The 24779-nt window shown below is 50.6% G+C and overlaps 1 protein-coding gene across 2 annotated transcripts in view; it reads left to right on the top strand.

The window, feature by feature from the left end:
- The window catches only part of LOC134532131 (uncharacterized), a 40166-nt gene extending 15402 nt beyond the window's left edge, over window positions 1-24764 (top strand). For both annotated transcript variants that reach the window (XM_063368473.1, XM_063368472.1), the window contains 7 exons: window positions 12700-12918; window positions 18672-18785; window positions 19957-20147; window positions 21098-21164; window positions 21305-21444; window positions 22299-22374; window positions 24001-24764. In XM_063368473.1, coding sequence (XP_063224543.1) covers window positions 12700-12918; window positions 18672-18785; window positions 19957-20147; window positions 21098-21164; window positions 21305-21444; window positions 22299-22374; window positions 24001-24437 — 1244 coding nt within the window. In that variant the 3' untranslated portion in view covers window positions 24438-24764. The remainder of the gene's footprint in view (window positions 1-12699; window positions 12919-18671; window positions 18786-19956; window positions 20148-21097; window positions 21165-21304; window positions 21445-22298; window positions 22375-24000) is intronic.
- Window positions 24765-24779: the final 15 nt, after the last annotated feature.

The following is a 24779-nucleotide window of genomic DNA, read 5'->3' as shown; positions in this document are numbered from 1 at the left end:
GGTGGCTTCAGATACTGCCTGGTCTGTGGTCGTTTCTAATACTGGCTGGGTCTGAGGTGGCTTCAGTCACTGCCCGGGTCTGAGGTGGCTTCAGATACTGCCTGGTCTGTGGTCGTTTCTAATACTGGCTGGGTCTGAGGTGGCTTTAGTTACTGGCCGGGTCTGAGGTGGCTTCAGATACTGCCTGGTCTGAGGTGGCTTCAGATACTGCCTGGTCTGTGGTCGTTTCTAATACTGGCTGGGTCTGAGGTGGCTTTAGTTACAAGCTGGGTCTGAGGTGGCTTCAGATACTGCCTGGTCTGTGGTCGTTTCTAATACTGGATAAGTCTGAGGTGGCTTCAGTCACTGCCCGGGTCTGAGGTGGCTTCAGATACTGCCTGGTCTGTGGTCTTTTCTAATACTGGCTGGGTCTGAGGTGGCTTCAGTTACTGGCCGGGTCTGAGGTGGCTTCAGATACTGCCTGGTCTGTGGTCGTTTCTAATACTGGCTGGGTCTGAGGTGGCTTCAGTCACTGCCCGGGTCTGAGGTGGCTTCAGATACTGCCTGGTCTGTGGTCGTTTCTAATACTGGCTGGGTCTGAGGTGGCATCAGTCACTGCCCGGGTCTGAGGTGGCTTCAGATACTGCCTGGTCTGTGGTCGTTTCTAATACTGGCTGGGTCTGAGGTGGCTTTAGTTACTGGCCGGGTCTGAGGTGGCTTCAGATACTGCCTGGTCTGTGGTCGTTTCTAATACTGGCTGGGTCTGAGGTGGCTTCAGATACTGCCCGGGTCTGAGGTGGCTTCAGTCACTGCCCGGGTCTGAGGTGGCTTCAGATACTGCCTGGTCTGTGGTCGTTTCTAATACTGGCTGGGTCTGAGGTGGCTTCAGTCACTGCCCGGGTCTGAGGTGGCTTCAGATACTGCCTGGTCTGTGGTCGTTTCTAATACTGGCTGGGTCTGAGGTGGCTTTAGTTACTGGCCGGGTCTGAGGTGGCTTCAGATACTGCCTGGTCTGTGGTCGTTTCTAATACTGGCTGGGTCTGAGGTGGCTTTAGTTACTGGCTGGGTCTGAGGTGGCTTCAGATACTGCCTGGTCTGTGGTCGTTTCTAATACTGGCTGGGTCTGAGGTGGCTTCAGTCACTGCCCGGGTCTGAGGTGGCTTCAGATACTGCCTGGTCTGTGGTCGTTTCTAATACTGGCTGGGTCTGAGGTGGCTTTAGTTACTGGCCGGGTCTGAGGTGGCTTCAGATACTGCCTGGTCTGTGGTCGTTTCTAATACTGGCTGGGTCTGAGGTGGCTTCAGTTACTGGCCGGGTCTGAGGTGGCTTCAGATACTGCCTGGTCTGTGGTCGTTTCTAATACTGGCTGGGTCTGAGGTGGCTTCAGTCACTGCCCGGGTCTGAGGTGGCTTCAGTCACTGCCCGGGTCTGAGGTGGCTTCAGATACTGCCTGGTCTGTGGTCGTTTCTAATACTGGCTGGGTCTGAGGTGGCTTCAGTCACTGCCCGGGTCTGAGGTGGCTTCAGATACTGCCTGGTCTGTGGTCGTTTCTATTACTGGCTGGGTCTGAGGTGGCTTTAGTTACTGGCCGGGTCTGAGGTGGCTTCAGATACTGCCTGGTCTGTGGTCGTTTCTAATACTGGCTGGGTCTGAGGTGGCTTTAGTTACTGGCTGGGTCTGAGGTGGCTTCAGATACTGCCTGGTCTGTGGTCGTTTCTAATACTGGCTGGGTCTGAGGTGGCTTCAGTCACTGCCCGGGTCTGAGGTGGCTTCAGATACTGCCTGGTCTGTGGTCGTTTCTAATACTGGCTGGGTCTGAGGTGGCATCAGTCACTGCCCGGGTCTGAGGTGGCTTCAGATACTGCCTGGTCTGTGGTCGTTTCTAATACTGGCTGGGTCTGAGGTGGCTTTAGTTACTGGCCGGGTCTGAGGTGGCTTCAGATACTGCCTGGTCTGTGGTCGTTTCTAATACTGGCTGGGTCTGAGGTGGCTTCAGTCACTGCCCGGGTCTGAGGTGGCTTCAGATACTGCCTGGTCTGTGGTCGTTTCTAATACTGGCTGGGTCTGAGGTGGCTTTAGTTACTGGCCGGGTCTGAGGTGGCTTCAGATACTGCCTGGTCTGTGGTCGTTTCTAATACTGGCTGGGTCTGAGGTGGCTTTAGTTACTGGCTGGGTCTGAGGTGGCTTCAGATACTGCCTGGTCTGTGGTCGTTTATAATACTGGCTGGGTCTGAGGTGGCTTCAGTCACTGCCCGGGTCTGAGGTGGCTTCAGATACTGCCTGGTCTGTGGTCGTTTCTAATACTGGCTGGGTCTGAGGTGGCTTTAGTTACTGGCCGGGTCTGAGGTGGCTTCAGATACTGCCTGGTCTGTGGTCGTTTCTAATACTGGCTGGGTCTGAGGTGGCTTCAGTTACTGGCCGGGTCTGAGGTGGCTTCAGATACTGCCTGGTCTGTGGTCGTTTCTAATACTGGCTGGGTCTGAGGTGGCTTCAGTTACTGGCCGGGTCTGAGGTGGCTTCAGATACTGCCTGGTCTGTGGTCGTTTCTAATACTGGCTGGGTCTGAGGTGGCTTCAGTTACTGGCCGGGTCTGAGGTGGCTTCAGATACTGCCTGGTCTGTGGTCGTTTCTAATACTGGCTGGGTCTGAGGTGGCTTCAGTCACTGCCCGGGTCTGAGGTGGCTTCAGATACTGCCTGGTCTGTGGTCGTTTCTAATACTGGCTGGGTTGAGGTGGCTTCAGTCACTGCCCAGGTCTGAGGTGGCTTCAGATACTGCCTGGTCTGTGGTCGTTTCTAATACTGGCTGGGTCTGAGGTGGCTTTAGTTACTGGCCGGGTCTGAGGTGGCTTCAGATACTGCCTGGTCTGTGGTCGTTTCTAATACTGGCTGGGTCTGAGGTGGCTTCAGTTACTGGCCGGGTCTGAGGTGGCTTCAGATACTGCCTGGTCTGTGGTCGTTTCTAATACTGGCTGGGTCTGAGGTGGCTTCAGTCACTGCCCGGGTCTGAGGTGGCTTCAGTCACTGCCCGGGTCTGAGGTGGCTTCAGATACTGCCTGGTCTGTGGTCGTTTCTAATACTGGCTGGGTCTGAGGTGGCTTCAGTCACTGCCCGGGTCTGAGGTGGCTTCAGATACTGCCTGGTCTGTGGTCGTTTCTAATACTGGCTGGGACTGAGGTGGCTTCAGTCACTGCCCGGGTCTGAGGTGGCTTCAGATACTGCCTGGTCTGTGGTCGTTTCTAATACTGGCTGGGTCTGAGGTGGCTTCAGTCACTGCCCGGGTCTGAGGTGGCTTCAGATACTGCCTGGTCTGTGGTCGTTTCTAATACTGGCTGGGTCTGAGGTGGCTTTAGTTACTGGCCGGGTCTGAGGTGGCTTCAGATACTGCCTGGTCTGTGGTCGTTTCTAATACTGGCTGGGTCTGAGGTGGCTTCAGTTACTGGCCGGGTCTGAGGTGGCTTCAGATACTGCCTGGTCTGTGGTCGTTTCTAATACTGGCTGGGTCTGAGGTGGCTTCAGTCACTGCCCGGGTCTGAGGTGGCTTCAGTCACTGCCCGGGTCTGAGGTGGCTTCAGATACTGCCTGGTCTGTGGTCGTTTCTAATACTGGCTGGGTCTGAGGTGGCTTCAGTCACTGCCCGGGTCTGAGGTGGCTTCAGATACTGCCTGGTCTGTGGTCGTTTCTAATACTGGCTGGGTCTGAGGTGGCTTTAGTTACTGGCCGGGTCTGAGGTGGCTTCAGATACTGCCTGGTCTGTGGTCGTTTCTAATACTGGCTGGGTCTGAGGTGGCTTCAGTCACTGCCGGGGGATGAGGTGGCTTCAGATACTGCCTGGTCTGTGGTCGTTTCTAATACTGGCTGGGTCTTAGGTGGCTTTAGTTACTGGCCGGGTCTGAGGTGGCTTCAGATACTGCCTGGTCTGTGGTCGTTTCTAATACTGGCTGGGTCTGAGGTGGCTTCAGTTACTGGCCGGGTCTGAGGTGGCTTCAGATACTGCCTGGTCTGTGGTCGTTTCTAATACTGGCTGGGTCTGAGGTGGCTTCAGTCACTGCCCAGGTCTGAGGTGGCTTCAGATACTGCCTGGTCTGTGGTCGTTTCTAATACTGGCTGGGTCTGAGGTGGCTTTAGTTACTGGCCGGGTCTGAGGTGGCTTCAGATACTGCCTGGTCTGTGGTCGTTTCTAATACTGGCTGGGTCTGAGGTGGCTTTAGTTACTGGCCGGGTCTGAGGTGGCTTCAGATACTGCCTGGTCTGTGGTCGTTTCTAATACTGGCTGGGTCTGAGGTGGCTTCAGTTACTGGCCGGGTCTGAGGTGGCTTCAGATACTGCCTGGTCTGTGGTCGTTTCTAATACTGGCTGGGTCTGAGGTGGCTTTAGTTACTGGCCGGGTCTGAGGTGGCTTCAGTCACTGCCCGGGTCTGAGGTGGCTTCAGTCACTGCCCGGGTCTGAGGTGGCTTCAGTCACTGCCCGGGTCTGAGGTGGCTTCAGATACTGCCTGGTCTGTGGTCGTTTCTAATACTGGATGGGTCTGAGGTGACTTTAGTTACTGGCCGGGTCTGAGGTGGCTTCAGTCACTGCCCGGGTCTGAGGTGGCTTCAGTCACTGCCCGGGTCTGAGGTGGCTTCAGATACTGCCTGGTCTGTGGTCGTTTCTAATACTGGCTGGGTCTGAGGTGGCTTCAGTTACTGGCCGGGTCTGAGGTGGCTTCAGATACTGCCTGGTCTGTGGTCGTTTCTAATACTGGCTGGGTCTGAGGTGGCTTTAGTTACTGGCCGGGTCTGAGGTGGCTTCAGATACTGCCTGGTCTGTGGTCGTTTCTAATACTGGCTGGGTCTGAGGTGGCTTCAGTCACTGCCCGGGTCTGAGGTGGCTTCAGATACTGCCTGGTCTGTGGTCGTTTCTAATACTGGCTGGGTCTGAGGTGGCTTCAGATACTGGCCGGGTCTGAGGTGGCTTCAGATACTGCCTGGTCTGTGGTCGTTTCTAATACTGGCTGGGTCTGAGGTGGCTTCAGTTAATGGCCGGGTCTGAGGTGGCTTCAGATACTGCCTGGTCTGTGGTCGTTTCTAATACTGGCTGGGTCTGAGGTGGCTTCAGTCACTGCCCGGGTCTGAGGTGGCTTCAGATACTGCCTGGTCTGTGGTCGTTTCTAATACTGGCTGGGTCTGAGGTGGCTTCAGTCACTGCCCGGGTCTGAGGTGGCTTCAGATACTGCCTGGTCTGTGGTCGTTTCTAATACTGGCTGGGTCTGAGGTGGCTTTAGTTACTGGCTGGGTCTGAGGTGGCTTCAGATACTGCCTGGTCTGTGGTCGTTTCTAATACTGGCTGGGTCTGAGGTGGCTTCAGTTACTGGCCGGGTCTGAGGTGGCTTCAGATACTGCCTGGTCTGTGGTCGTTTCTAATACTGGCTGGGTCTGAGGTGGCTTCAGTCACTGCCCGGGTCTGAGGTGGCTTCAGATACTGCCTGGTCTGTGGTCGTTTCTAATACTGGCTGGGTCTGAGGTGGCTTCAGTCACTGCCCGGGGATGAGGTGGCTTCAGATACTGCCTGGTCTGTGGTCGTTTCTAATACTGGCTGGGTCTGAGGTGGCTTTAGTTACTGGCCGGGTCTGAGGTGGCTTCAGTCACTTCCCGGGTCTGAGGTGGCTTCAGTCACTGCCCGGGTCTGAGGTGGCTTCAGTCACTGCCCGGGTCTGAGGTGGCTTCAGATACTGCCTGGTCTGTGGTCGTTTCTAATACTGGCTGGGTCTGAGGTGGCTTTAGTTACTGGCCGGGTCTGAGGTGGCTTCAGTCACTGCCCGGGTCTGAGGTGGCTTCAGATACTGCCTGGTCTGTGGTCGTTTCTAATACTGGCTGGGTCTGAGGTGGCTTTAGTTACTGGCTGGGTCTGAGGTGGCTTCAGATACTGCCTGGTCTGTGGTCGTTTCTAATACTGGCTGGGTCTGAGGTGGCTTTAGTTACTGGCCGGGTCTGAGGTGGCTTCAGATACTGCCTGGTCTGTGGTCGTTTCTAATACTGGCTGGGTCTGAGGTGGCTTCAGATACTGCCTGGTCTGTGGTCGTTTCTAATACTGGCTGGGTCTGAGGTGGCTTTAGTTACTGGCTGGGTCTGAGGTGGCTTCAGATACTGCCTGGTCTGTGGTCGTTTCTAATACTGGCTGGGTCTGAGGTGGCTTTAGTTACTGTCCGGGTCTGAGGTGGCTTCAGATACTGCCTGGTCTGTGGTCGTTTCTAATACTGGCTGGGTCTGAGGTGGCTTCAGATACTGCCTGGTCTGTGGTCGTTTCTAATACTGGCTGGGTCTGAGGTGGCTTCAGTCACTGCCCGGGTCTGAGGTGGCTTCAGATACTGCCTGGTCTGTGGTCGTTTCTAATACTGGCTGGGTCTGAGGTGGCTTCAGTCACTGCCCGGGTCTGAGGTGGCTTCAGATACTGCCTGGTCTGTGGTCGTTTCTAATACTGGCTGGGTCTGAGGTGGCTTTAGTTACTGGCTGGGTCTGAGGTGGCTTCAGATACTGCCTGGTCTGTGGTCGTTTCTAATACTGGCTGGGTCTGAGGTGGCTTCAGTTACTGGCCGGGTCTGAGGTGGCTTCAGATACTGCCTGGTCTGTGGTCGTTTCTAATACTGGCTGGGTCTGAGGTGGCTTCAGTCACTGCCCGGGTCTGAGGTGGCTTCAGATACTGCCTGGTCTGTGGTCGTTTCTAATACTGGCTGGGTCTGAGGTGGCTTCAGTCACTGCCCGGGGATGAGGTGGCTTCAGATACTGCCTGGTCTGTGGTCGTTTCTAATACTGGCTGGGTCTGAGGTGGCTTCAGTCACTGCCCGGGTCTGAGGTGGCTTCAGATACTGCCTGGTCTGTGGTCGTTTCTAATACTGGCTGGGTCTGAGGTGGCTTCAGTCACTGCCCGGGTCTGAGGTGGCTTCAGATACTGCCTGGTCTGTGGTCGTTTCTAATACTGGCTGGGTCTGAGGTGGCTTCAGTCACTGCCCGGGTCTGAGGTGGCTTCAGATACTGCCTGGTCTGTGGTCGTTTCTAATACTGGCTGGGTCTGAGGTGGCTTCAGTTACTGGCCGGGTCTGAGGTGGCTTCAGATACTGCCTGGTCTGTGGTCGTTTCTAATACTGGCTGGGTCTGAGGTGGCTTCAGATACTGGCCGGGTCTGAGGTGGCTTCAGATACTGCCTGGTCTGTGGTCGTTTCTAATACTGGCTGGGTCTGAGGTGGCTTCAGATACTGGCCGGGTCTGAGGTGGCTTCAGATACTGCCTGGTCTGTGGTCGTTTCTAATACTGGCTGGGTCTGAAGTGGCTTCAGTTACTGGCCGGGTCTGAGGTGGCTTCAGATACTGCCTGGTCTGTGGTCGTTTCTAATACTGGCTGGGTCTGAGGTGGCTTCAGTCACTGCCCGGGTCTGAGGTGGCTTCAGATACTGCCTGGTCTGTGGTCGTTTCTAATACTGGCTGGGTCTGAGGTGGCTTTAGTACTGGCCGGGTCTGAGGTGGCTTCAGATACTGCCTGGTCTGTGGTCGTTTCTAATACTGGCTGGGTCTGAGGTGGCTTTAGTTACTGGCCGGGTCTGAGGTGGCTTCAGATACTGCCTGGTCTGTGGTCGTTTCTAATACTGGCTGGGTCTGAGGTGGCTTCAGTTACTGGCCGGGCCTGAGGTGGCTTCAGATACTGCCTGGTCTGTGGTCGTTTCTAATACTGGCTGGGTCTGAGGTGGCTTTAGTTACTGGCTGGGTCTGAGGTGGCTTCAGATACTGCCTGGTCTGTGGTCGTTTCTAATACTGGCTGGGTCTGAGGTTGCTTCAGTCACTGCCTGGGTCTGAGGTGGCTTCAGATACTGCCTGGTCTGTGGTCGTTTCTAATACTGGCTGGGTCTGAGGTGGCTTTAGTTACTGGCTGGGTCTGAGGTGGCTTCAGATACTGCCTGGTCTGTGGTCGTTTCTAATACTGGCTGGGTCTGAGGTGGCTTTAGTTACTGGCCGGGTCTGAGGTGGCTTCAGATACTGCCTGGTCTGTGGTCGTTTCTAATACTGGCTGGATCTGAGGTGGCTTCAGTTACTGGCCGGGTCTGAGGTGGCTTCAGATACTGCCTGGTCTGTGGTCGTTTCTAATACTGGCTGGGTCTGAGGTGGCTTCAGTCACTGCCCGGGTCTGAGGTGGCTTCAGATACTGCCTGGTCTGTGGTCGTTTCTAATACTGGCTGGGTCTGAGGTGGCTTTAGTTACTGGCTGGGTCTGAGGTGGCTTCAGATACTGCCTGGTCTGTGGTCGTTTCTAATATTGGCTGGGTCTGAGGTGGCTTCAGTTACTGGCCGGGTCTGAGGTGGCTTCAGATACTGCCTGGTCTGTGGTCGTTTCTAATACTGGCTGGGTCTGAGGTGGCTTCAGTCACTGCCCGGGTCTGAGGTGGCTTCAGATACTGCCTGGTCTGTGGTCGTTTCTAATACTGGCTGGGTCTGAGGTGGCTTTATTTACTGGCTGGGTCTGAGGTGGCTTCAGATACTGCCTGGTCTGTGGTCGTTTCTAATACTGGCTGGGTCTGAGGTGGCTTCAGTCACTGCCCGGGTCTGAGGTGGCTTCAGATACTGCCTGGTCTGTGGTCGTTTCTAATACTGGCTGGGTCTGAGGTGGCTTTAGTTACTGGCTGGGTCTGAGGTGGCTTCAGATACTGCCTGGTCTGTGGTCGTTTCTAATACTGGCTGGGTCTGAGGTGGCTTTAGTTACTGGCCGGGTCTGAGGTGGCTTCAGATACTGCCTGGTCTGTGGTCGTTTCTAATACTGGCTGGGTCTGAGGTGGCTTCAGATACTGCCTGGTCTGTGGTCGTTTCTAATACTGGCTGGGTCTGAGGTGGCTTTAGTTACTGGCTGGGTCTGAGGTGGCTTCAGATACTGCCTGGTCTGTGGTCGTTTCTAATACTGGCTGGGTCTGAGGTGGCTTTAGTTACTGTCCGGGTCTGAGGTGGCTTCAGATACTGCCTGGTCTGTGGTCGTTTCTAATACTGGCTGGGTCTGAGGTGGCTTTAGTTACTGGCCGGGTCTGAGGTGGCTTCAGATACTGCCTGGTCTGTGGTCGTTTCTAATACTGGCTGGGTCTGAGGTGGCTTCAGTCACTGCCCGGGTCTGAGGTGGCTTCAGATACTGCCTGGTCTGTGGTCGTTTCTAATACTGGCTGGGTCTGAGGTGGCTTCAGTTACTGGCCGGGTCTGAGGTGGCTTCAGATACTGCCTGGTCTGTGGTCGTTTCTAATACTGGCTGGGTCTGAGGTGGCTTCAGTTACTGGCTGGGTCTGAGGTGGCTTCAGATACTGCCTGGTCTGTGGTCGTTTCTAATACTGGCTGGGTCTGAGGTGGCTTCAGATACTGCCTGGTCTGTGGTCGTTTCTAATACTGGCTGGGTCTGAGGTGGCTTCAGTCACTGCCCGGGTCTGAGGTGGCTTCAGATACTGCCTGGTCTGTGGTCGTTTCTAATACTGGCTGGGTCTGAGGTGGCTTTAGTTACTGGCTGGGTCTGAGGTGGCTTCAGATACTGCCTGGTCTGTGGTCGTTTCTAATACTGGCTGGGTCTGAGATGGCTTTAGATACTGGCCGGGTCTGAGGTGTCTTCAGATACTGCCTGGTCTGTGGTCGTTTCTAATACTGGCTGGGTCTGAGGTGGCTTCAGTCACTGCCCGGGTCTGAGGTGGCTTCAGATACTGCCTGGTCTGTGGTCGTTTCTAATACTGGCTGGGTCTGAGGTGGCTTCAGTCACTGCCCGGGTCTGAGGTGGCTTCAGTTACTGGCCGGGTCTGAGGTGGCTTCAGATACTGCCTGGTCTGTGGTCGTTTCTAATACTGGCTGGGTCTGAGGTGGCTTCAGTTACTGGCCGGGTCTGAGGTGGCTTCAGTTACTGGCCGGGTCTGAGGTGGCTTCAGATACTGCCTGGTCTGTGGTCGTTTCTAATACTGGCTGGGTCTGAGGTGGCTTCAGTTACTGGCCGGGTCTGAGTTGGCTTCAGTTACTGGCCGGGTCTGAGGTGGCTTCAGATACTGCCTGGTCTGTGGTCGTTTCTAATACTGGCTGGGTCTGAGGTGGCTTCAGTCACTGCCCGGGTCTGAGGTGGCTTCAGTCACTGCCCGGGTCTGAGGTGGCTTCAGATACTGCCTGGTCTGTGGTCGTTTCTAATACTGGCTGGGTCTGAGGTGGCTTCAGTTACTGGCCGGGTCTGAGGTGGCTTCAGTTACTGGCCGGGTCTGAGGTGGCTTCAGATACTGCCTGGTCTGTGGTCGTTTCTAATACTGGCTGGGTCTGAGGTGGCTTCAGTTACTGGCCGGGTCTGAGGTGGCTTCAGTTACTGGCCGGGTCTGAGGTGGCTTCAGATACTGCCTGGTCTGTGGTCGTTATAATACTGGCTGGGTCTGAGGTGGCTTCAGTCACTGCCCGGGTCTGTGGTGGCTTCAGTTACTGGCCGGGTCTGAGGTGGCTTCAGATACTGCCTGGTCTGTGGTCGTTTCTAATACTGGCTGGGTCTGAGGTGGCTTCAGTTACTGGCCGGGTCTGAGGTGGCTTCAGTTACTGGCCGGGTCTGAGGTGGCTTCAGATACTGCCTGGTCTGTGGTCGTTTCTAATACTGGCTGGGTCTGAGGTGGCTTCAGTCACTGCCCGGGTCTGAGGTGGCTTCAGTTACTGGCCGGGTCTGAGGTGGCTTCAGATACTGCCTGGTCTGTGGTCGTTTCTAATACTGGCTGGGTCTGAGGTGGCTTCAGTCACTGCCCGGGTCTGAGGTGGCTTCAGATACTGCCTGGTCTGTGGTCGTTTCTAATACTGGCTGGGTCTGAGGTGGCTTCAGTTACTGGCCGGGTCTGAGGTGGCTTCAGATACTGCCTGGTCTGTGGTCGTTTCTAATACTGGCTGGGTCTGAGGTGGCTTCAGTCACTGCCCGGGTCTGAGGTGGCTTCAGATACTGCCTGGTCTGTGGTCGTTTCTAATACTGGCTGGGTCTGAGGTGGCTTCAGTTACTGCCCGGGTCTGAGGTGGCTTCAGATACTGCCTGGTCTGTGGTCGTTTCTAATACTGGCTGGGTCTGAGGTGGCTTCAGTTACTGGCCGGGTCTGAGGTGGCTTCAGATACTGCCTGGTCTGTGGTCGTTTCTAATACTGGCTGGGTCTGAGGTGGCTTCAGTTACTGGCCGGGTCTGAGACATTTCACGACATGTCACGAAATATGAGTCTTTAAATGAACCGAAATACACATTATTAGAGGCATACATTTATTTTTAAATAAGTTTTCGAGATTAACTGAAGCATTGTCTGTGTTTCATGGTTGTGTGTATATATTTTTTTCTTTAAGTAACATGTCTACTGTCGGCACAGTGTGTGGCAGCAGGCGTGTACTGATTGGCTCGGCCAACTGCAAGGAAGAATCCACTGGAACTGGCTACCTCATTGCTGTAGTAATGCCCCTACGAATGATACGCTAAGATCCCTTTCTTAGAGGATTTACTCTTTTCACTTAAAATGTAATTTTACTTTATTGATTTTGGCTGATGGGGAACTGCTCTAGGCTAGTACCTGCCGAAACGTCTGGAGATTTGACACCTCATCGACCCTTCTGGGCGGGGTGTGTGAGTCAGGACCGAATAATTGAACCAATGATTTGTGGAGTTTTCAGTATAGTCATGAATACTTAAGTGTAATGATTTGAAGACCTACAGAGTATGCTTTAGAGGGCCGGAAATTGCCCGAATTCGTTTGACGTCAGACTAAAAGTTCAATGCATTATGTTTTCTCTACCAACGTTTTGTTCGTGTTAAATGGTAATACCTGAGCATCGTTGGCTCACGGTCGCAGATGGGCGTGTCTCAATAACTGCGGTACGATCATGAACACAGTCCGCGAGTATGATGTTTTGAATTCTAGCGTGCGACCTAATGAATTCGGGAAATTTTGCTACCTCTAACTATAACATAAAATGTCAGGATATTTAGTATTAAACACCGAGTCGGTTTCCAGCGATTATAAATCCACCACAAGAGCCACGATTATTACGCACCGGGAAAATTCGTGTTTCCAATGACCTCCAGGATAGACTGCACAGTCCTCTGTACACTCGAGCAAATGTCTCCTGTTCATTGGCTGCCGACTGGCGAGACGGCTCTACTTGGTAGCCTGTGTATCGGTGATTCTTTGGTTGAGGGTTTCTCATTGGCCAGGAGTATCCCTTAGAAACTGCGTGTCAATAGCTGAATTAGCTTAGAGGTATCATAGAGAAATGTAAAATTCGCGATTTCAAATCCCTAAAGGATAGACTCCATGATCCTCTATGCACTCGTGCAAATTACATCTGCTGATTGGTTACCAACTCGTAACACCTGTTGACTGGAATGATCGTGATTCGCTAATTCTTCTGTTAAAGATTTTTCATTGGCCCAGAGTCCTTCAGATAAACTGTGGCCCAATCACTGAAGCATAATACTGTCAAAAGTATTTGGACTCTATCCTATCGCGAAATGAATTCGCGAATTTTACAGGTCTCTAGCGTATCAATCCTTGAATTATATCACATCGCGAAAAGAAACCGCGAATTTATCCGGCCCCTTACGATTATTTTGTGTAATCATTGGGTTTCAAGGTAGACTTGAGACATACTACTACTTGAGGCAGTTCTGAACAAGAAAGAGGTGGTTATCCAGTGACCTTGTGATCGACCGATGAGAGAGTGATGATGGGTGTGTGTGTGTGTGCAGCGGTGGGCGCGGGGCTGCTGCTTGCCTCCACGGGGGTGGCGCTGGGGGCGGGCTGCGGGGGCGCCGTGCTGGCGGCGGCGGGGGCGGCGCCCGTGGCTGCCCCGGCCCTCGTGTCCGGCCTGCTGGCGCGCTACGGCCTCCAGGGGGCGGCGCTGCTGTGCGGCGGCGTCTGCCTGCACTGCGTCGCTGCGGCCTTGCTGCTGCGGCCGGAGCACCGAGGTGAGGCCACTCGCCCCACTAGCCCCACTAGCCCTCACTCGCCCCACTCGTCCCACTAGCCCCACTCGCCCCACTAGCCCCGCTCGCCCCACTCGCCCCATTCGCCCTCACTCGGCCCACTCGCCCCACTCGCTCACTCGCCTCACTAGCCCCACTCGCCCCACTAGCCCCACTCGCCCACTCGCCTCACTAGCCCACTCGCCTCACTAGCCCCACTCGCCTCACTAGCCCCACTCGCCCCACTCGGCCCACTCGCCCCACTCGCCCACTCGCCTCACTAGCCCCACTCGCCTCACTAGCCCCACTCGCCCCACTCGCCCCACTCGCCCCACTCGCCCACTCGCCTCACTAGCCCCACTCGCCCCACTCGCCCACTCGCCTCACTAGCCCCACTCGCCCCACTAGCCCCACTCGCCCACTTGCCTCACTAGCCCCACTCGCCCCACTAGCCCCACTCGCCCTCACTCGCCCCACTCGCCACACTCGCCCTCACTCGCCCCACTCGCCCACTCGCCTCACTAGCCCCACTCGCCCCACTCGCCCACTCGCCTCACTAGCCCCACTCGCCTCACTAGCCCCACTCGCCCCACTCGGCCCACTCGCCCCACTCGCCCCACTAGCCCCACTCGCCCACTTGCCTCACTAGCCCCACTCGCCCCACTAGCCCCACTCGCCCCACTAGCCCCACTCGCCCTCACTCGCCCCACTCGCCACACTCGCCCTCACTCACCCCACTCGCCCCACTCGCCACACTCGCCCTCACTCGCTCCACTCGCCCCGCTCGCCACACTCTCCCTCACTCGCTCCACACGCCCTAACTCGCTCCACTCGCCCCACTCGCCTCTCTCGCCCCACTCACCCCACTCGTCCCACGAGCACCGGCCGACCACTAGCCTCGTGGCTCCCGTAGCTGCTAGAAGTGCATCGTAGTGGCATCGGCCATATTGGCGTTGCTTCAGAACTCTCACAAGTGATGCATCCGTCATGAGATTCTTTTAAAACTCAATAAGACTAAAATATAACTGAAATAGAGACGAATAAAAGTGCCAGTATAATTACCGTTAGGCGAACTTAAGCTTGTAGGAGTATTCATGCTCATTGTAAGAAGTATTTTTAATATTTTGGGATTAATTACAAAATTCTTATTTTGCTCACTAACATTTGGAACATCCACGCTACATTGGAATTTTAAAGTTATACGTTGCTATTTCCGTTTTGCTGAATATTCGCAGATATCACGACACAAAATGTCTGCGTGCACATTAGTACGACGAACTGATAACAGGTAGTGCTAGCAGTAGAAGTATCCGGACATCATTCATCCCTTATAAATGCGTCCTTTACATTGTGGCAGCATTTGCTAAGGGATGTAGGGATGTGTGCTCTGTGAACGGATCCCTATGTACTCGGATACAGTATGTGACTGGCTTTGATACATTTTACCTATGTCCACATCCGCAACATTTATTATTGGTAGAGACCTGCGAAATTCGCGGTTTCGATGGCCTTCAGGATGGACTGCACATACCCCTGTACACTCGGGAAAATAACGCAAGTTCGTTGGCTGCCGACTTGTAAGACGTCTCAGCTGGTTTGTCTGTGATTCGATCCTTCTTTGTTTGAGGGTTTATAACTGGTTGAGATTCGTCTAGATGAACAGTAAGCCAATAGCAAAATTATCTAAGAGGTATATGTGTTTGTATTCTAGCTTATCACCGAATGAATCCGCGAACTTTGCAGGTCTCTAATTATTGGCAGAGACCGGAAAAATTCGCGAATTCATTTCGCGATAGGCTAAAATTCAAATAGTTATACCTCAGTGCTGCCTCTGCTATTGGCTCACAACTCACCTGGATGACGCTGGGCCAATGAGAAACACCCGACCAAAGCTTTATCGAATCACAGGCTGCTACGTTGGGACGTCTGACAAGACGGCAGCCAATGAGTGGGTGATATTTGACCGAGTGTACGCAGAACTATGGAGTTCATCCTGGAGGTCATTGAACCCGCGAATTTTTCCGGTCCCTAGTTATTGGCTCCGTTCGGCCAAAGAAGCTTGTTCCTTATTTGACTCAGCCAGTGACTACCAGATCTTCCAGTCACTGTGGCTTGCATAACATTCTGGCGCTAAGCCGTCGTCTCTGCTTACGAGGAGATATATGGGAATGTCTCGGGGTTCAATTATCGGCAGGTTAGACTTAATAGCGCTGTGTTTCCTTGAATCTCTGCTGTCCTCAGAAAAAGGCACTTTGAGGCATCGAAACAACTGAGGCCTAGTTGAGAACGCTGCAAAAATAATAGAGTTTTTAGAGTTTAACTTGGCAAAAATATCTTATTAATTTACGCATCTTTTCTTACGACTAGGGTCATATATATTTTTGCGAGAATGTTTTGAGACATAATGCGTAGCATTGTGTAGGTTTCATGAGTAACCTACACTCTACTTTTTTTGTTGATGGAACAGTAATATTAATGTAAAATTCACATATTTGTAAATTTGTTCATTAACATCAAAGCAACTGTATCACTACAAAATAGGTTTGCAGTAATACTGTGCTGGGATTCTTACCCAGTGTAATACCCCAAGTGTCTTAAAGAATAATTAAATAATAAGGTTAAAAGATTTGGAAGCTTTGATTACTGAGGCCCTCAATTAATAACTATAAAAGTCAACAACAGAGGCGACACTAGGAGTAAACAAAGAAAATTTAGGGACTCCCTACAAATACTTGGGAGTAAAAGGATCGTTATCATATATTAAATAAATAAAAACAACTGTTACGTCTATAGACTTCCTTATTTTATTAATCATTGTTCTTTTTTTTATAGATTAAATTTTCCTTAGTAAAGGCTGTTTTTCATTGATAAATGATCTTATTTACATAACTCACAATTACACTTATTATATGATATTCCTTAACGTTATTTACGATAGGGCCGGCCCTGAATGTATAACAAAAATTAAAATATTTAAAAACAAGAATGAAATTAACATTGGTAACTTTAAAGATTGTACATATAGTCCTTCCGAAACATAATATAAATTTCTTCTCCTCGAACTGCTTTTTACTGTCCGCTGTCTTAACTGGGTTACACTAATCTTGGGTTCGTGAATAAAAAGATAGAATTATGCGGGTATCACCCGGGGCTGTAGGTAGACGGTGATCAAGGTAGTAGGCCTAATGATGTTGGATTCTGCGCAGGAACCCGACTCCAGAGGTTCTGGCAGAGGATTTTGGTTGCCCCAAACTTGGAACCCTGTCAAAACAGGGTGTTGGTCCTGGCGCTCAGGAGAGGGCGTCTCGTCTCCGCAAACTCGAACCACGATTCGCGGTAGCCACGGAAGTCATCATGATTAATTAAAAAAAATAATTTATATAAAAATACTAAGTTTCTCTACTTTCAACTAAACTACTGACTGGTTAATAATTTTAGCTAGGGACTCCATCCCTTTAGTCTGAGAAGACTACATAATATACGATGTCGATGATTCGCAGAAGATCGCAGATACAAACGGTACCAGTCAGTCAGGAGGCGCGCACCGAAGTAAGTTCAGAGCGGGATATCACCAGAATATCATAAGCGCGGGGTCTCTAGAGAATGGGAGGGGGGTTAGGCTCTGAGCCGAAAATTACCGAGCCCACCCGAAGGTGTCCGGCATAAAAAAAATTAGATCTTACTGGAGTGACTGCGCGACTGAGGCGCTATCTTTTGGTGGCGAGAGGAAGTACTAATAAATCGACTTGTGACCGACGAGAGTGTCAAGCTAGGGGGTAATGGAGTAACCAGTGGTGCCACCTAGCGGCCTGAGACATAAGGAGGGGAAAGGTTGTCGTTACCTCCGCGCGAGCGCGGTAGTGTCGGCGCTGCCGACGCCTCACAAGTGGCATTAGTTACCACAGCCGTCGCTAGGTGTCGTTAAGGTGCAGAATCGTAACTGCGGCTGTCAAGCCTGAGATGGCCTTGACTTCGGTTAACGTACCCGAGCGGTCGTCGCTCCTAGCCACTTCTGAGAAGAGAGGGTGGGTGAGCAGGCGGGGGGTGGCTTCAAAAAACGCATGGTCTGTGGGACACAAGGCCCACGGGATCCTCCTGTCGTGTCTTGCTGCTAGTGAACCTTATACCGATTCGTGACAGAGTTAGCAGGGCTCAGCACTGCTTCACAAGCTGCTCTTAGCAAAAGGTAGTCACGCGAAGAAATAAAGTTACCGGCCCCGACGTGCCTGGAGGCGGGAGAAATATTAGCCAGAATGCTAGCCTGGCATGAGGCTGGGAAAGAAAAACAGCTCGCCTCTGAGAACAGAGGCTGAGGGCCTGGCCGTAAAGAAAATAAGATGAGAGAAAAAAAAATATTTCCAAAAATATTTAAGATTACAAAATTTTTAAATAAAACGTGCCTAAATCCCAAATACACGGCACACCAGGCATTTATGCTTTCTGTTGTTCCAGTACCGGCAATTTTTAAAGTTATTTGTATTCCCTGAATAGCTTTCCAGCATTACCTAACTGCGCACATTAATATTTTTTTTATTTGCATCCAATAGATTCAATTTTTTAACAGTATGTTCACAGAAAATAGGGCTTGTCAGTTTGATATACATTACAATAAGTAAATAACACTTAAAACATATACAATATATACATGACTTATAGACAATATCATATACATAGGTATAAATACATATATAATGATATAAAAAATGTAGATAAAACTAACACAATTCAATATACATGTTAAAAATCGATAAGTTTATCTTAAAAGCTCTTATTTACCATAAATGATCCATTGTTTCAGGCTTTACTTGAATCACAAAATACTACAATTCAAACATTATTTTTATAAATAAAAAAATCACGATACCTAAATATTCTAGGTAAGTTGAGTCATTTGGAATAATGTCCATTGCAACTTCGCTCCAGATAATAACGCAAATTATGCAGCTCTCTGCCCATTAAGGATTTCTCTAAATGTCAGTGACCAATATCATGTTAATGTACTTTGTAAGCTGAGGATTGTGAGGTATGGCCTAAAGTTGAGTACATGTTATTTTACAGTACTATGCATAGATCACTAATCTTATGCCTTACACCATTCATTTCTTTTGTGTTGCCTCTGGTGCACAGAGCGTAGCCTAGGCCATAATGTCCGTTGTATACAGCTGTCGATACCAGCAAATACTTTAGGACAGTTTCGTTCGATTAATGTCATTTGTTGATGGATGACTTCATGTCAGATGTATTTATTGGTACACCTCATATGCATTACCGGTCAACTATGTTACTGTTATGGTTGTCGCTCATAGGTTACGATCACTAAAAGATAGTATTAAATTGAAAGTGCAACTATTAAACATACATGTGTTTTCGAAACACACTATAATCTTAAGGGTCGGCCGTTGCAGTAAGCCTCTGAGTGAAACTGTATGATGCAAACCCCTGATTGGACCCATTTTTCATCAACAACACACGTTTGGCAATTTTGCAACACACCCACACATTTTTCTTTTAGTGGCGTGAGGTCTAAGAATTCACTATTGAGCTCAGAGAGATATATTTAATACTTATGTTATGCATCATATTCTAATAACATGCTAAACTTGGGAAATAATTTTTAAAATGTACTATTTTATTTTTTGTTCACATCTAGACTGAACCATAATACTGCAATATACACAGACGCATTCTGCAATTTGATGTTCCTCAATCGAACTACTATTCGAACGCAGCATACTTCATGTTTATTTATTTGACAGGAAAGTCCACGTCGAAGGAAGGCGGGCAAAGCAAAGACAGTCAACCAACCGTGAGAAGAGGAACAATAGTACCAGTCATGAAGATAGATGCTCCAGAGGATGAAGAAAAACAAGGTTTGCCTTATTTGCGTTCATCTCACGCACAGTTACTTGTTTGTATTTAGTATCACACCGTATCACTGTATCCATGCATTAAATAATTACCGGATATCATGCTACCAAGTAGAGACGCATCACCAGTAAGCAACCGATGAACAGGAGACATTTGCCCGAGTATAAAGAAAGAGGATCGTGGTGTCTATCATAGATGCACATAACTGAAAAGGCGAATATTCCCAGTCCCTGGCAACTTGTAACCAGCGCTCTCGGATGCACTGAAGGTGATGGTGGTGAACAGACGCGGGGGCGTGTGTGGGGAACCACACACAACTTAGAACAGTCATAACTTAGAAATTTCAAAATAAAACCACGTAACTTAGATCTGTCATAAGTTAAAAATATCATAACTTAGAAACACACAACGCAGAACCACACCACGTAGAAACGTCGTAACATTGAAAGTCAAAAGTCACAACTTAGAACTATCGTAACTTAAAAACACACAAGTTAGAAACACGTACCTTAGAAACACAGAACGCCGAACCACATAACGTAGAACTATCATAACTTGGAAAACACACAACTTAGAACAGTCATAACTTAGAAACCTCGGAAAAAACCACGTAACTTAGATCTGTCATAAGTTAAAACGATCATAACTTAGAAACACGTAACTTAGAAACACGTAACTTAGAAACACGCAACGCAGAACCACACAACGTAGAAACGTCGTAACGTAGAAATGCATAACTTAGAACTATCACAACTTAGAAACACACAACTTAGAAAAACGTAAATTAGAAACACAGAACGCCGAACCACATAACGTAGAACTATCATAACTGGAGACCGGAAAAATTCGCGGGTTCAGTGATCTCTAGGATAGACTCCACTATCCTCTACACACTCGGGCAAATGCCAACTGTTCATTAGCTGCTGACTTGTGAGTCGTCTCGACTGGGTGGCCTGTGATTCGACACTTCTATGAGTGAGGGTCTCTAATTGGCCCTCAGTCCTCCAGATTAACAGTGAACCAATGACAGAAGCAGCACTAAGGTATAATTATTTGACTTTTAGCATAACACGAAATGAATCCGCGAATTTTTCAGGTCTCTAGTTATAACTTAGAAACACACAACTTAGAACAGGCATGACTTAGAACAGCCCCCCGCGCGTGTGCGAGCAGACGGCAGACGGCCCAGCTCCGCCTCTTCCGGCCCCCGGAGGCGGGGCACCCCCGGCTGGAGGCCGCGACAGTCCGTGGGCAGCCTCCACTCCGGCTCCAGCGCCGGCATGTTCGAGGACGAGGCCTCGCGCAGTCAGCGCTCCAGCCGCTCCTCCAGCATCGCGCTGGAGCCGCCGAGACTCCACAGACCCGTGAGCCCACCTCCTCCGCCGTCAGAGTAGTGGACTACAGCAGGTTCTGGCGCAGTCGGCTTCCAGCACCTGAACCTTCATCAGGGAACGTGGGAATGTACTTTTTGGACAAAAAATTCTCCATAGTCCTCCAAATGTCTCAAAATTTCACTCTCCTAATTAATGTATTAAAAAAATTGATAAAACATTGTAAGGTGCCCAAAATTTCCAAAGAGGAACCATTTTTCCTACACTTTTCCTTACGGCTGCTAGTTTGACCTCGACCTTGAAAATATGCGATTATTGCTATAAACACACATTTAAAATCCCACCAATTTAAATTCTAGAAACTTTTATATGCCAGAACCTACTATTATTCACTACTAAAGAGGGCAGTGCAGACGGACGCACAAGGAAGGATTCGGTTATGACATGTATTTAGAAATCTTCCCAACATCTCCTTGGAATGATTTCAGAAAAAAAAAAAAGCAAAACCGAAATTCTCTGGTACATAAACCCGAAAGGTTTGCCATCATATTCCTCTGTATGTTCGAATGAATACAAGATCTAATGCCTCATACATCGATGTCATTGAACACAGTCGAGAGGTGAGACGGAGACGGGAGAAACAAGAAGAAACCCATTGGGTTCTTGGATCTTCCTCCGTGTCTCCTTGTGGAACATCGGGAGTGATCCCCCGGGGGTCAAACCCTGATCTGCTTGGAGGAAGACGAGTTGTCTGGCAATCAACCCAACTTGGGCCTCGTCTCAATCAGCTCACACTGCTTGAGACTGAATTAAGTTGAGGTGAATTCAAATGTGATAATTGATTTTAACCTGACAAATTTGCAGCTTTGGAAGAGGAATTATTAAGTGTTTTTCGTCTTACCAACTTACAATATGCAAAGTGTTGAGAGTAAATGCACAAGGAGGTCGTATCTGGGGCCTTACTTGTGTTCATTTGATTACAGGCCGGCCAGGAGTCTTCTGTCGGCGCCCATTCCAAGAAGCTCGACGTTCCCAATCTCGCCCAAAGAGGTTTGTGATGACTTCATTACTTATCTATACTGATAAAAAATTTCCTCTGAAAATTCAGGAATAATACTGGTCACCTGGAGTAGCCAAGTGATGTGTATGAGAGTGAGGCACAACTGGACACCTGGTTGGGGTCTGTGCAGGTGACCGTCGCGGCTCCACGCTGTCGGCCGGGTCGCACCGCCGCTCCCAGAGGTCCTCCCTGGCCAGCCTGCTGTCCGCCGGCTCCTCGCTCGCCGTCGTCCTGGACGAGCACGAGGAGGACGGTCTCCTGGGGGCCAGGGTGAGTCCCTGACGACCTCCCGTCGAGCTTACAGCTGCATGCTCCAGACCATCATGACGACCTCCCGTTACAGCTGCATGCTCGAGACCATCATGACGACCTCCCGTCGAGCTTACAGCTGCATGCTCCAGAACATCATGACGACCTCCCTTTGAGCTTACAGCTGCATGCTCGAGACCACTGGCCTTCATATGCACAGGCTGGAATAATGTTCACCTTTTGGATGAAACACACGATCCTCGGCGTACTCGGGTATATCTCAACTGTTCATTGGCTGCTGGTTGATTGTTTCGTCTGAACTGGAATGATTGTAACATGATAATTTCTTTGGCTGAGAATTTCCTATTAGCTCTCCGAGTGATCCAATCACAGAAGTAGAACGTAAATGTTACCAAAAAAATAGTAAACCTCCTATTTTTCCGGTCTCTGATGAGTATGGACGTGTATTTTTCGTGAAAATATTTGGAGACATGTACACCTATTTTTGGCACGAACACGCCTGATTGCAGTCTGATTGCAGTCTGATTATTGGTCAGATTTTTTCACGAAAAGTTATTGGATATTTTTTTGACACCACAGCTTTATTAATTTTGGTTTCTTTAAAAATTTTCAAGAATTATGTAAATGTTATGATTAAGACTTATATTTATTACAGTTTCGTTTATTGTGCTTCATTTTCGTGTGTAATTTTTGATATTGAACATGGATGAAGTGTTCTCTCTATCGATCGAGGGACAGGCGGGTGCAGTAGATCTTGGTCTCAGAGTCGCGCCATGAAAGCACAGTGTCGGGGTACTGCAAGTGATGCTCGTCCGAGGGCGTAACTCCCTCAGCAGCTTGTGGGTGTGTCGCAGGCCCCAGAGGAGCGGCGGTCATCGGGAGTGTCCGCCCGCTCCAGCAGCCTGGAGGTTCCAGGAGAGCAGGTTCCAGGTGAGTGCACCATGCCCGCTCGTCTGTTGTGTACGGCCAAACCAAAACACCTAGTTCATTCAAACAATTACCTGCTGTGCGAGGGATTTTTTTGAAACAAGAATAGTTTCCGTGCCTACAATTAATATATGTAATGTTAAATTTATAAAAGAAACTTCCCTTTCTTGTTTACGATGAACTTAAATATTTTAAAACTACTAACATATATTCGTGCAAATATGTTAACGTGGAAACCATAATACGTTTTATTGATAGATAGGTATGTCATGTTTTTTTTTCGCGAGATAATTCTCAGACCAGCTATGTGTTAAAACTTTGTAGCATTGTTTGTGTTTCGTGGTTGGCCGGGTTTATTTCAGGCGCATGAATACTGTTGGCACGCCAATCACAGCCGACCAGCCAGGTATGGCAATTGGTAGGGACTGGAAAAATTCGCGGGTTCAATGACCTCCAGGATGAACTCCATAGTTCTGCGTACACTCGGTCAAATGTCACCCACTCATTGGCTACTGTCTTGTGAGATGTCCCAACATAGCAGCCTGTGATTCGACACAGCTTCGGTTGGGTGTTTCTCATTGGTCCAGAGTCCTCCAGGCGAGTTGTGAGCCAATAGCCGAGGCAGTGCTGAGGTATAACTATTTGTATTTTAGCCTATCGCGAAATGAATTCGCGAATTTTTCTGGTCTCTAGCAATTAGCATCTCTTGTAGACGGCCGCCGATATGCCAGCTAAGACATGGCGCACTGCAGGTCGATGCAGATCTGATGCTTGCCACTGGCATCGTGGACGGCCGCTAGACCGCAGTTGGGGCCAGAGAGGCGCTACCCGTGGCAGTAGCTCGCCGGTAGCGACTGTTTGCTCGGCACCGCCCGCTTGCGACACACAGCCGTGTGTGTGTGCTCCGCACACGGGCGATGGCACAACAGCTGAGTTATCTCGAGCTTGCACTGGGAACACAGCGCCTCGTAAACAACTGCTGGGGAGTGGTTGCGAGATCAGCTCAAGGTTCGCTGCCACGCGCAGATGTCGCATTTACCTGTCGTTACTTTTTATTTGAGGACAGTTTCTGTCATTTACCACGATAGATCTTTGAATTTTATTATTTTGTCTCAGATTTTCTTACTAGTGGTAAACTGTGCCATGAAGTTGCATGATCTCTAGTAATTATAATAATCATTATTATTTGGAGGACTCATTGGATAGCAAAGTAGGTTAGAAGCACAGATTCAGTTGCTTCGCGCTGATGACTGGACCACTGTGTCCTTGATCACCTTCAGTATGTTTGCGCAAGGAGAAGAATCCCTTGTACTGTTCAAAGAATGTGACCTGGTTATTGAACTATCGGCATTGATAAAAAAGGCTTGTTTATTACAGGAAAAACTCCAGTTGCCTCTGATAAACAAGTATTTGTGTCAATGCCGAGAGTTCAATAACAAGGTAACATTCTTTGAAGGGTACAAGTGATTCTTCTCCTTGTGTACACCGGCTGAGGGTGGTCAAGGGCTTTGTTTCTTACAGGAAACTGGAGTGTTTCCTGTAACGAGGTTGTAGCTGCACCGAGAGAGAGCTTACGTGGCGAGAGTCCCTCTGATGGGCCCGCATGGTGAGAGAGAGTGCTTGTTGCAGGCGGATCAGGGGGGCAGAGACCCTGGTGGGGCCGCCTGTCTGTCGGCAGCGTGTGCTCTGGAGGAGGGTCGCGTGTGTTCGGCGCCAGGTCTCCGAGCCTGGTCTCCGGGGACAGCACTGCCTGTCTGGTGAGAGAGAGAGGGCTTGTTGCAGGCGGATCAGGGGGGCAGAGACCCTGGTGGGGCCGCCTGTCTGTCGGCAGCGTGTGCTCTGGAGGAGGGTCGCGTGTGTTCGGCGCCAGGTCTCCGAGCCTGGTCTCCGGGGACAGCACTGCCTGTCTGGTGAGAGAGAGAGGGCTTGTTGCAGGCGGATCGGGGGGCAGAGACCCTGGTGGGGCCGCCTGTCTGTCGACAGCGTGTGCTCTGGAGGAGGGTCGCGTGTGTTCGGCGCCAGGTCTCCGAGCCTGGTCTCCGGGGACAGCACTGCCTGTCTGGTGAGAGAGAGAGGGCTTGTTGCAGGCGGATCAGGGGGGCAGAGACCCTGGTGGGGCCGCCTGTCTGTCGGCAGCGTGTGCTCTGGAGGAGGGTCGCGTGTGTTCGGCGCCAGGTCTCCGAGCCTAGTCTCCGGGGACAGCACTGCCTGTCTGGTGAGAGAGAGAGTGCTTGTTGCAGGCGGATCAGGGGGGCAGAGACCCTGGTGGGGCCGCCTGTCTGTCGGCAGCGTGTGCTCTGGAGGAGGGTCGCGTGTGTTCGGCGCCAGGTCTCCGAGCCTGGTCTCCGGGGACAGCACTGCCTGTCTGGTGAGAGAGAGAGTGCTTGTTGCAGGCGGATCAGGGGGGC

Source organism: Bacillus rossius, chromosome 5, assembly GCF_032445375.1.
Source record: "Bacillus rossius redtenbacheri isolate Brsri chromosome 5, Brsri_v3, whole genome shotgun sequence".
Taxonomy (NCBI): Eukaryota; Metazoa; Arthropoda; class Insecta; order Phasmatodea; family Bacillidae; genus Bacillus; species Bacillus rossius.
The sequence above is the reverse complement of the archived record's forward strand: the minus strand, read 5'-3'. Positions and strand labels throughout refer to the sequence as shown.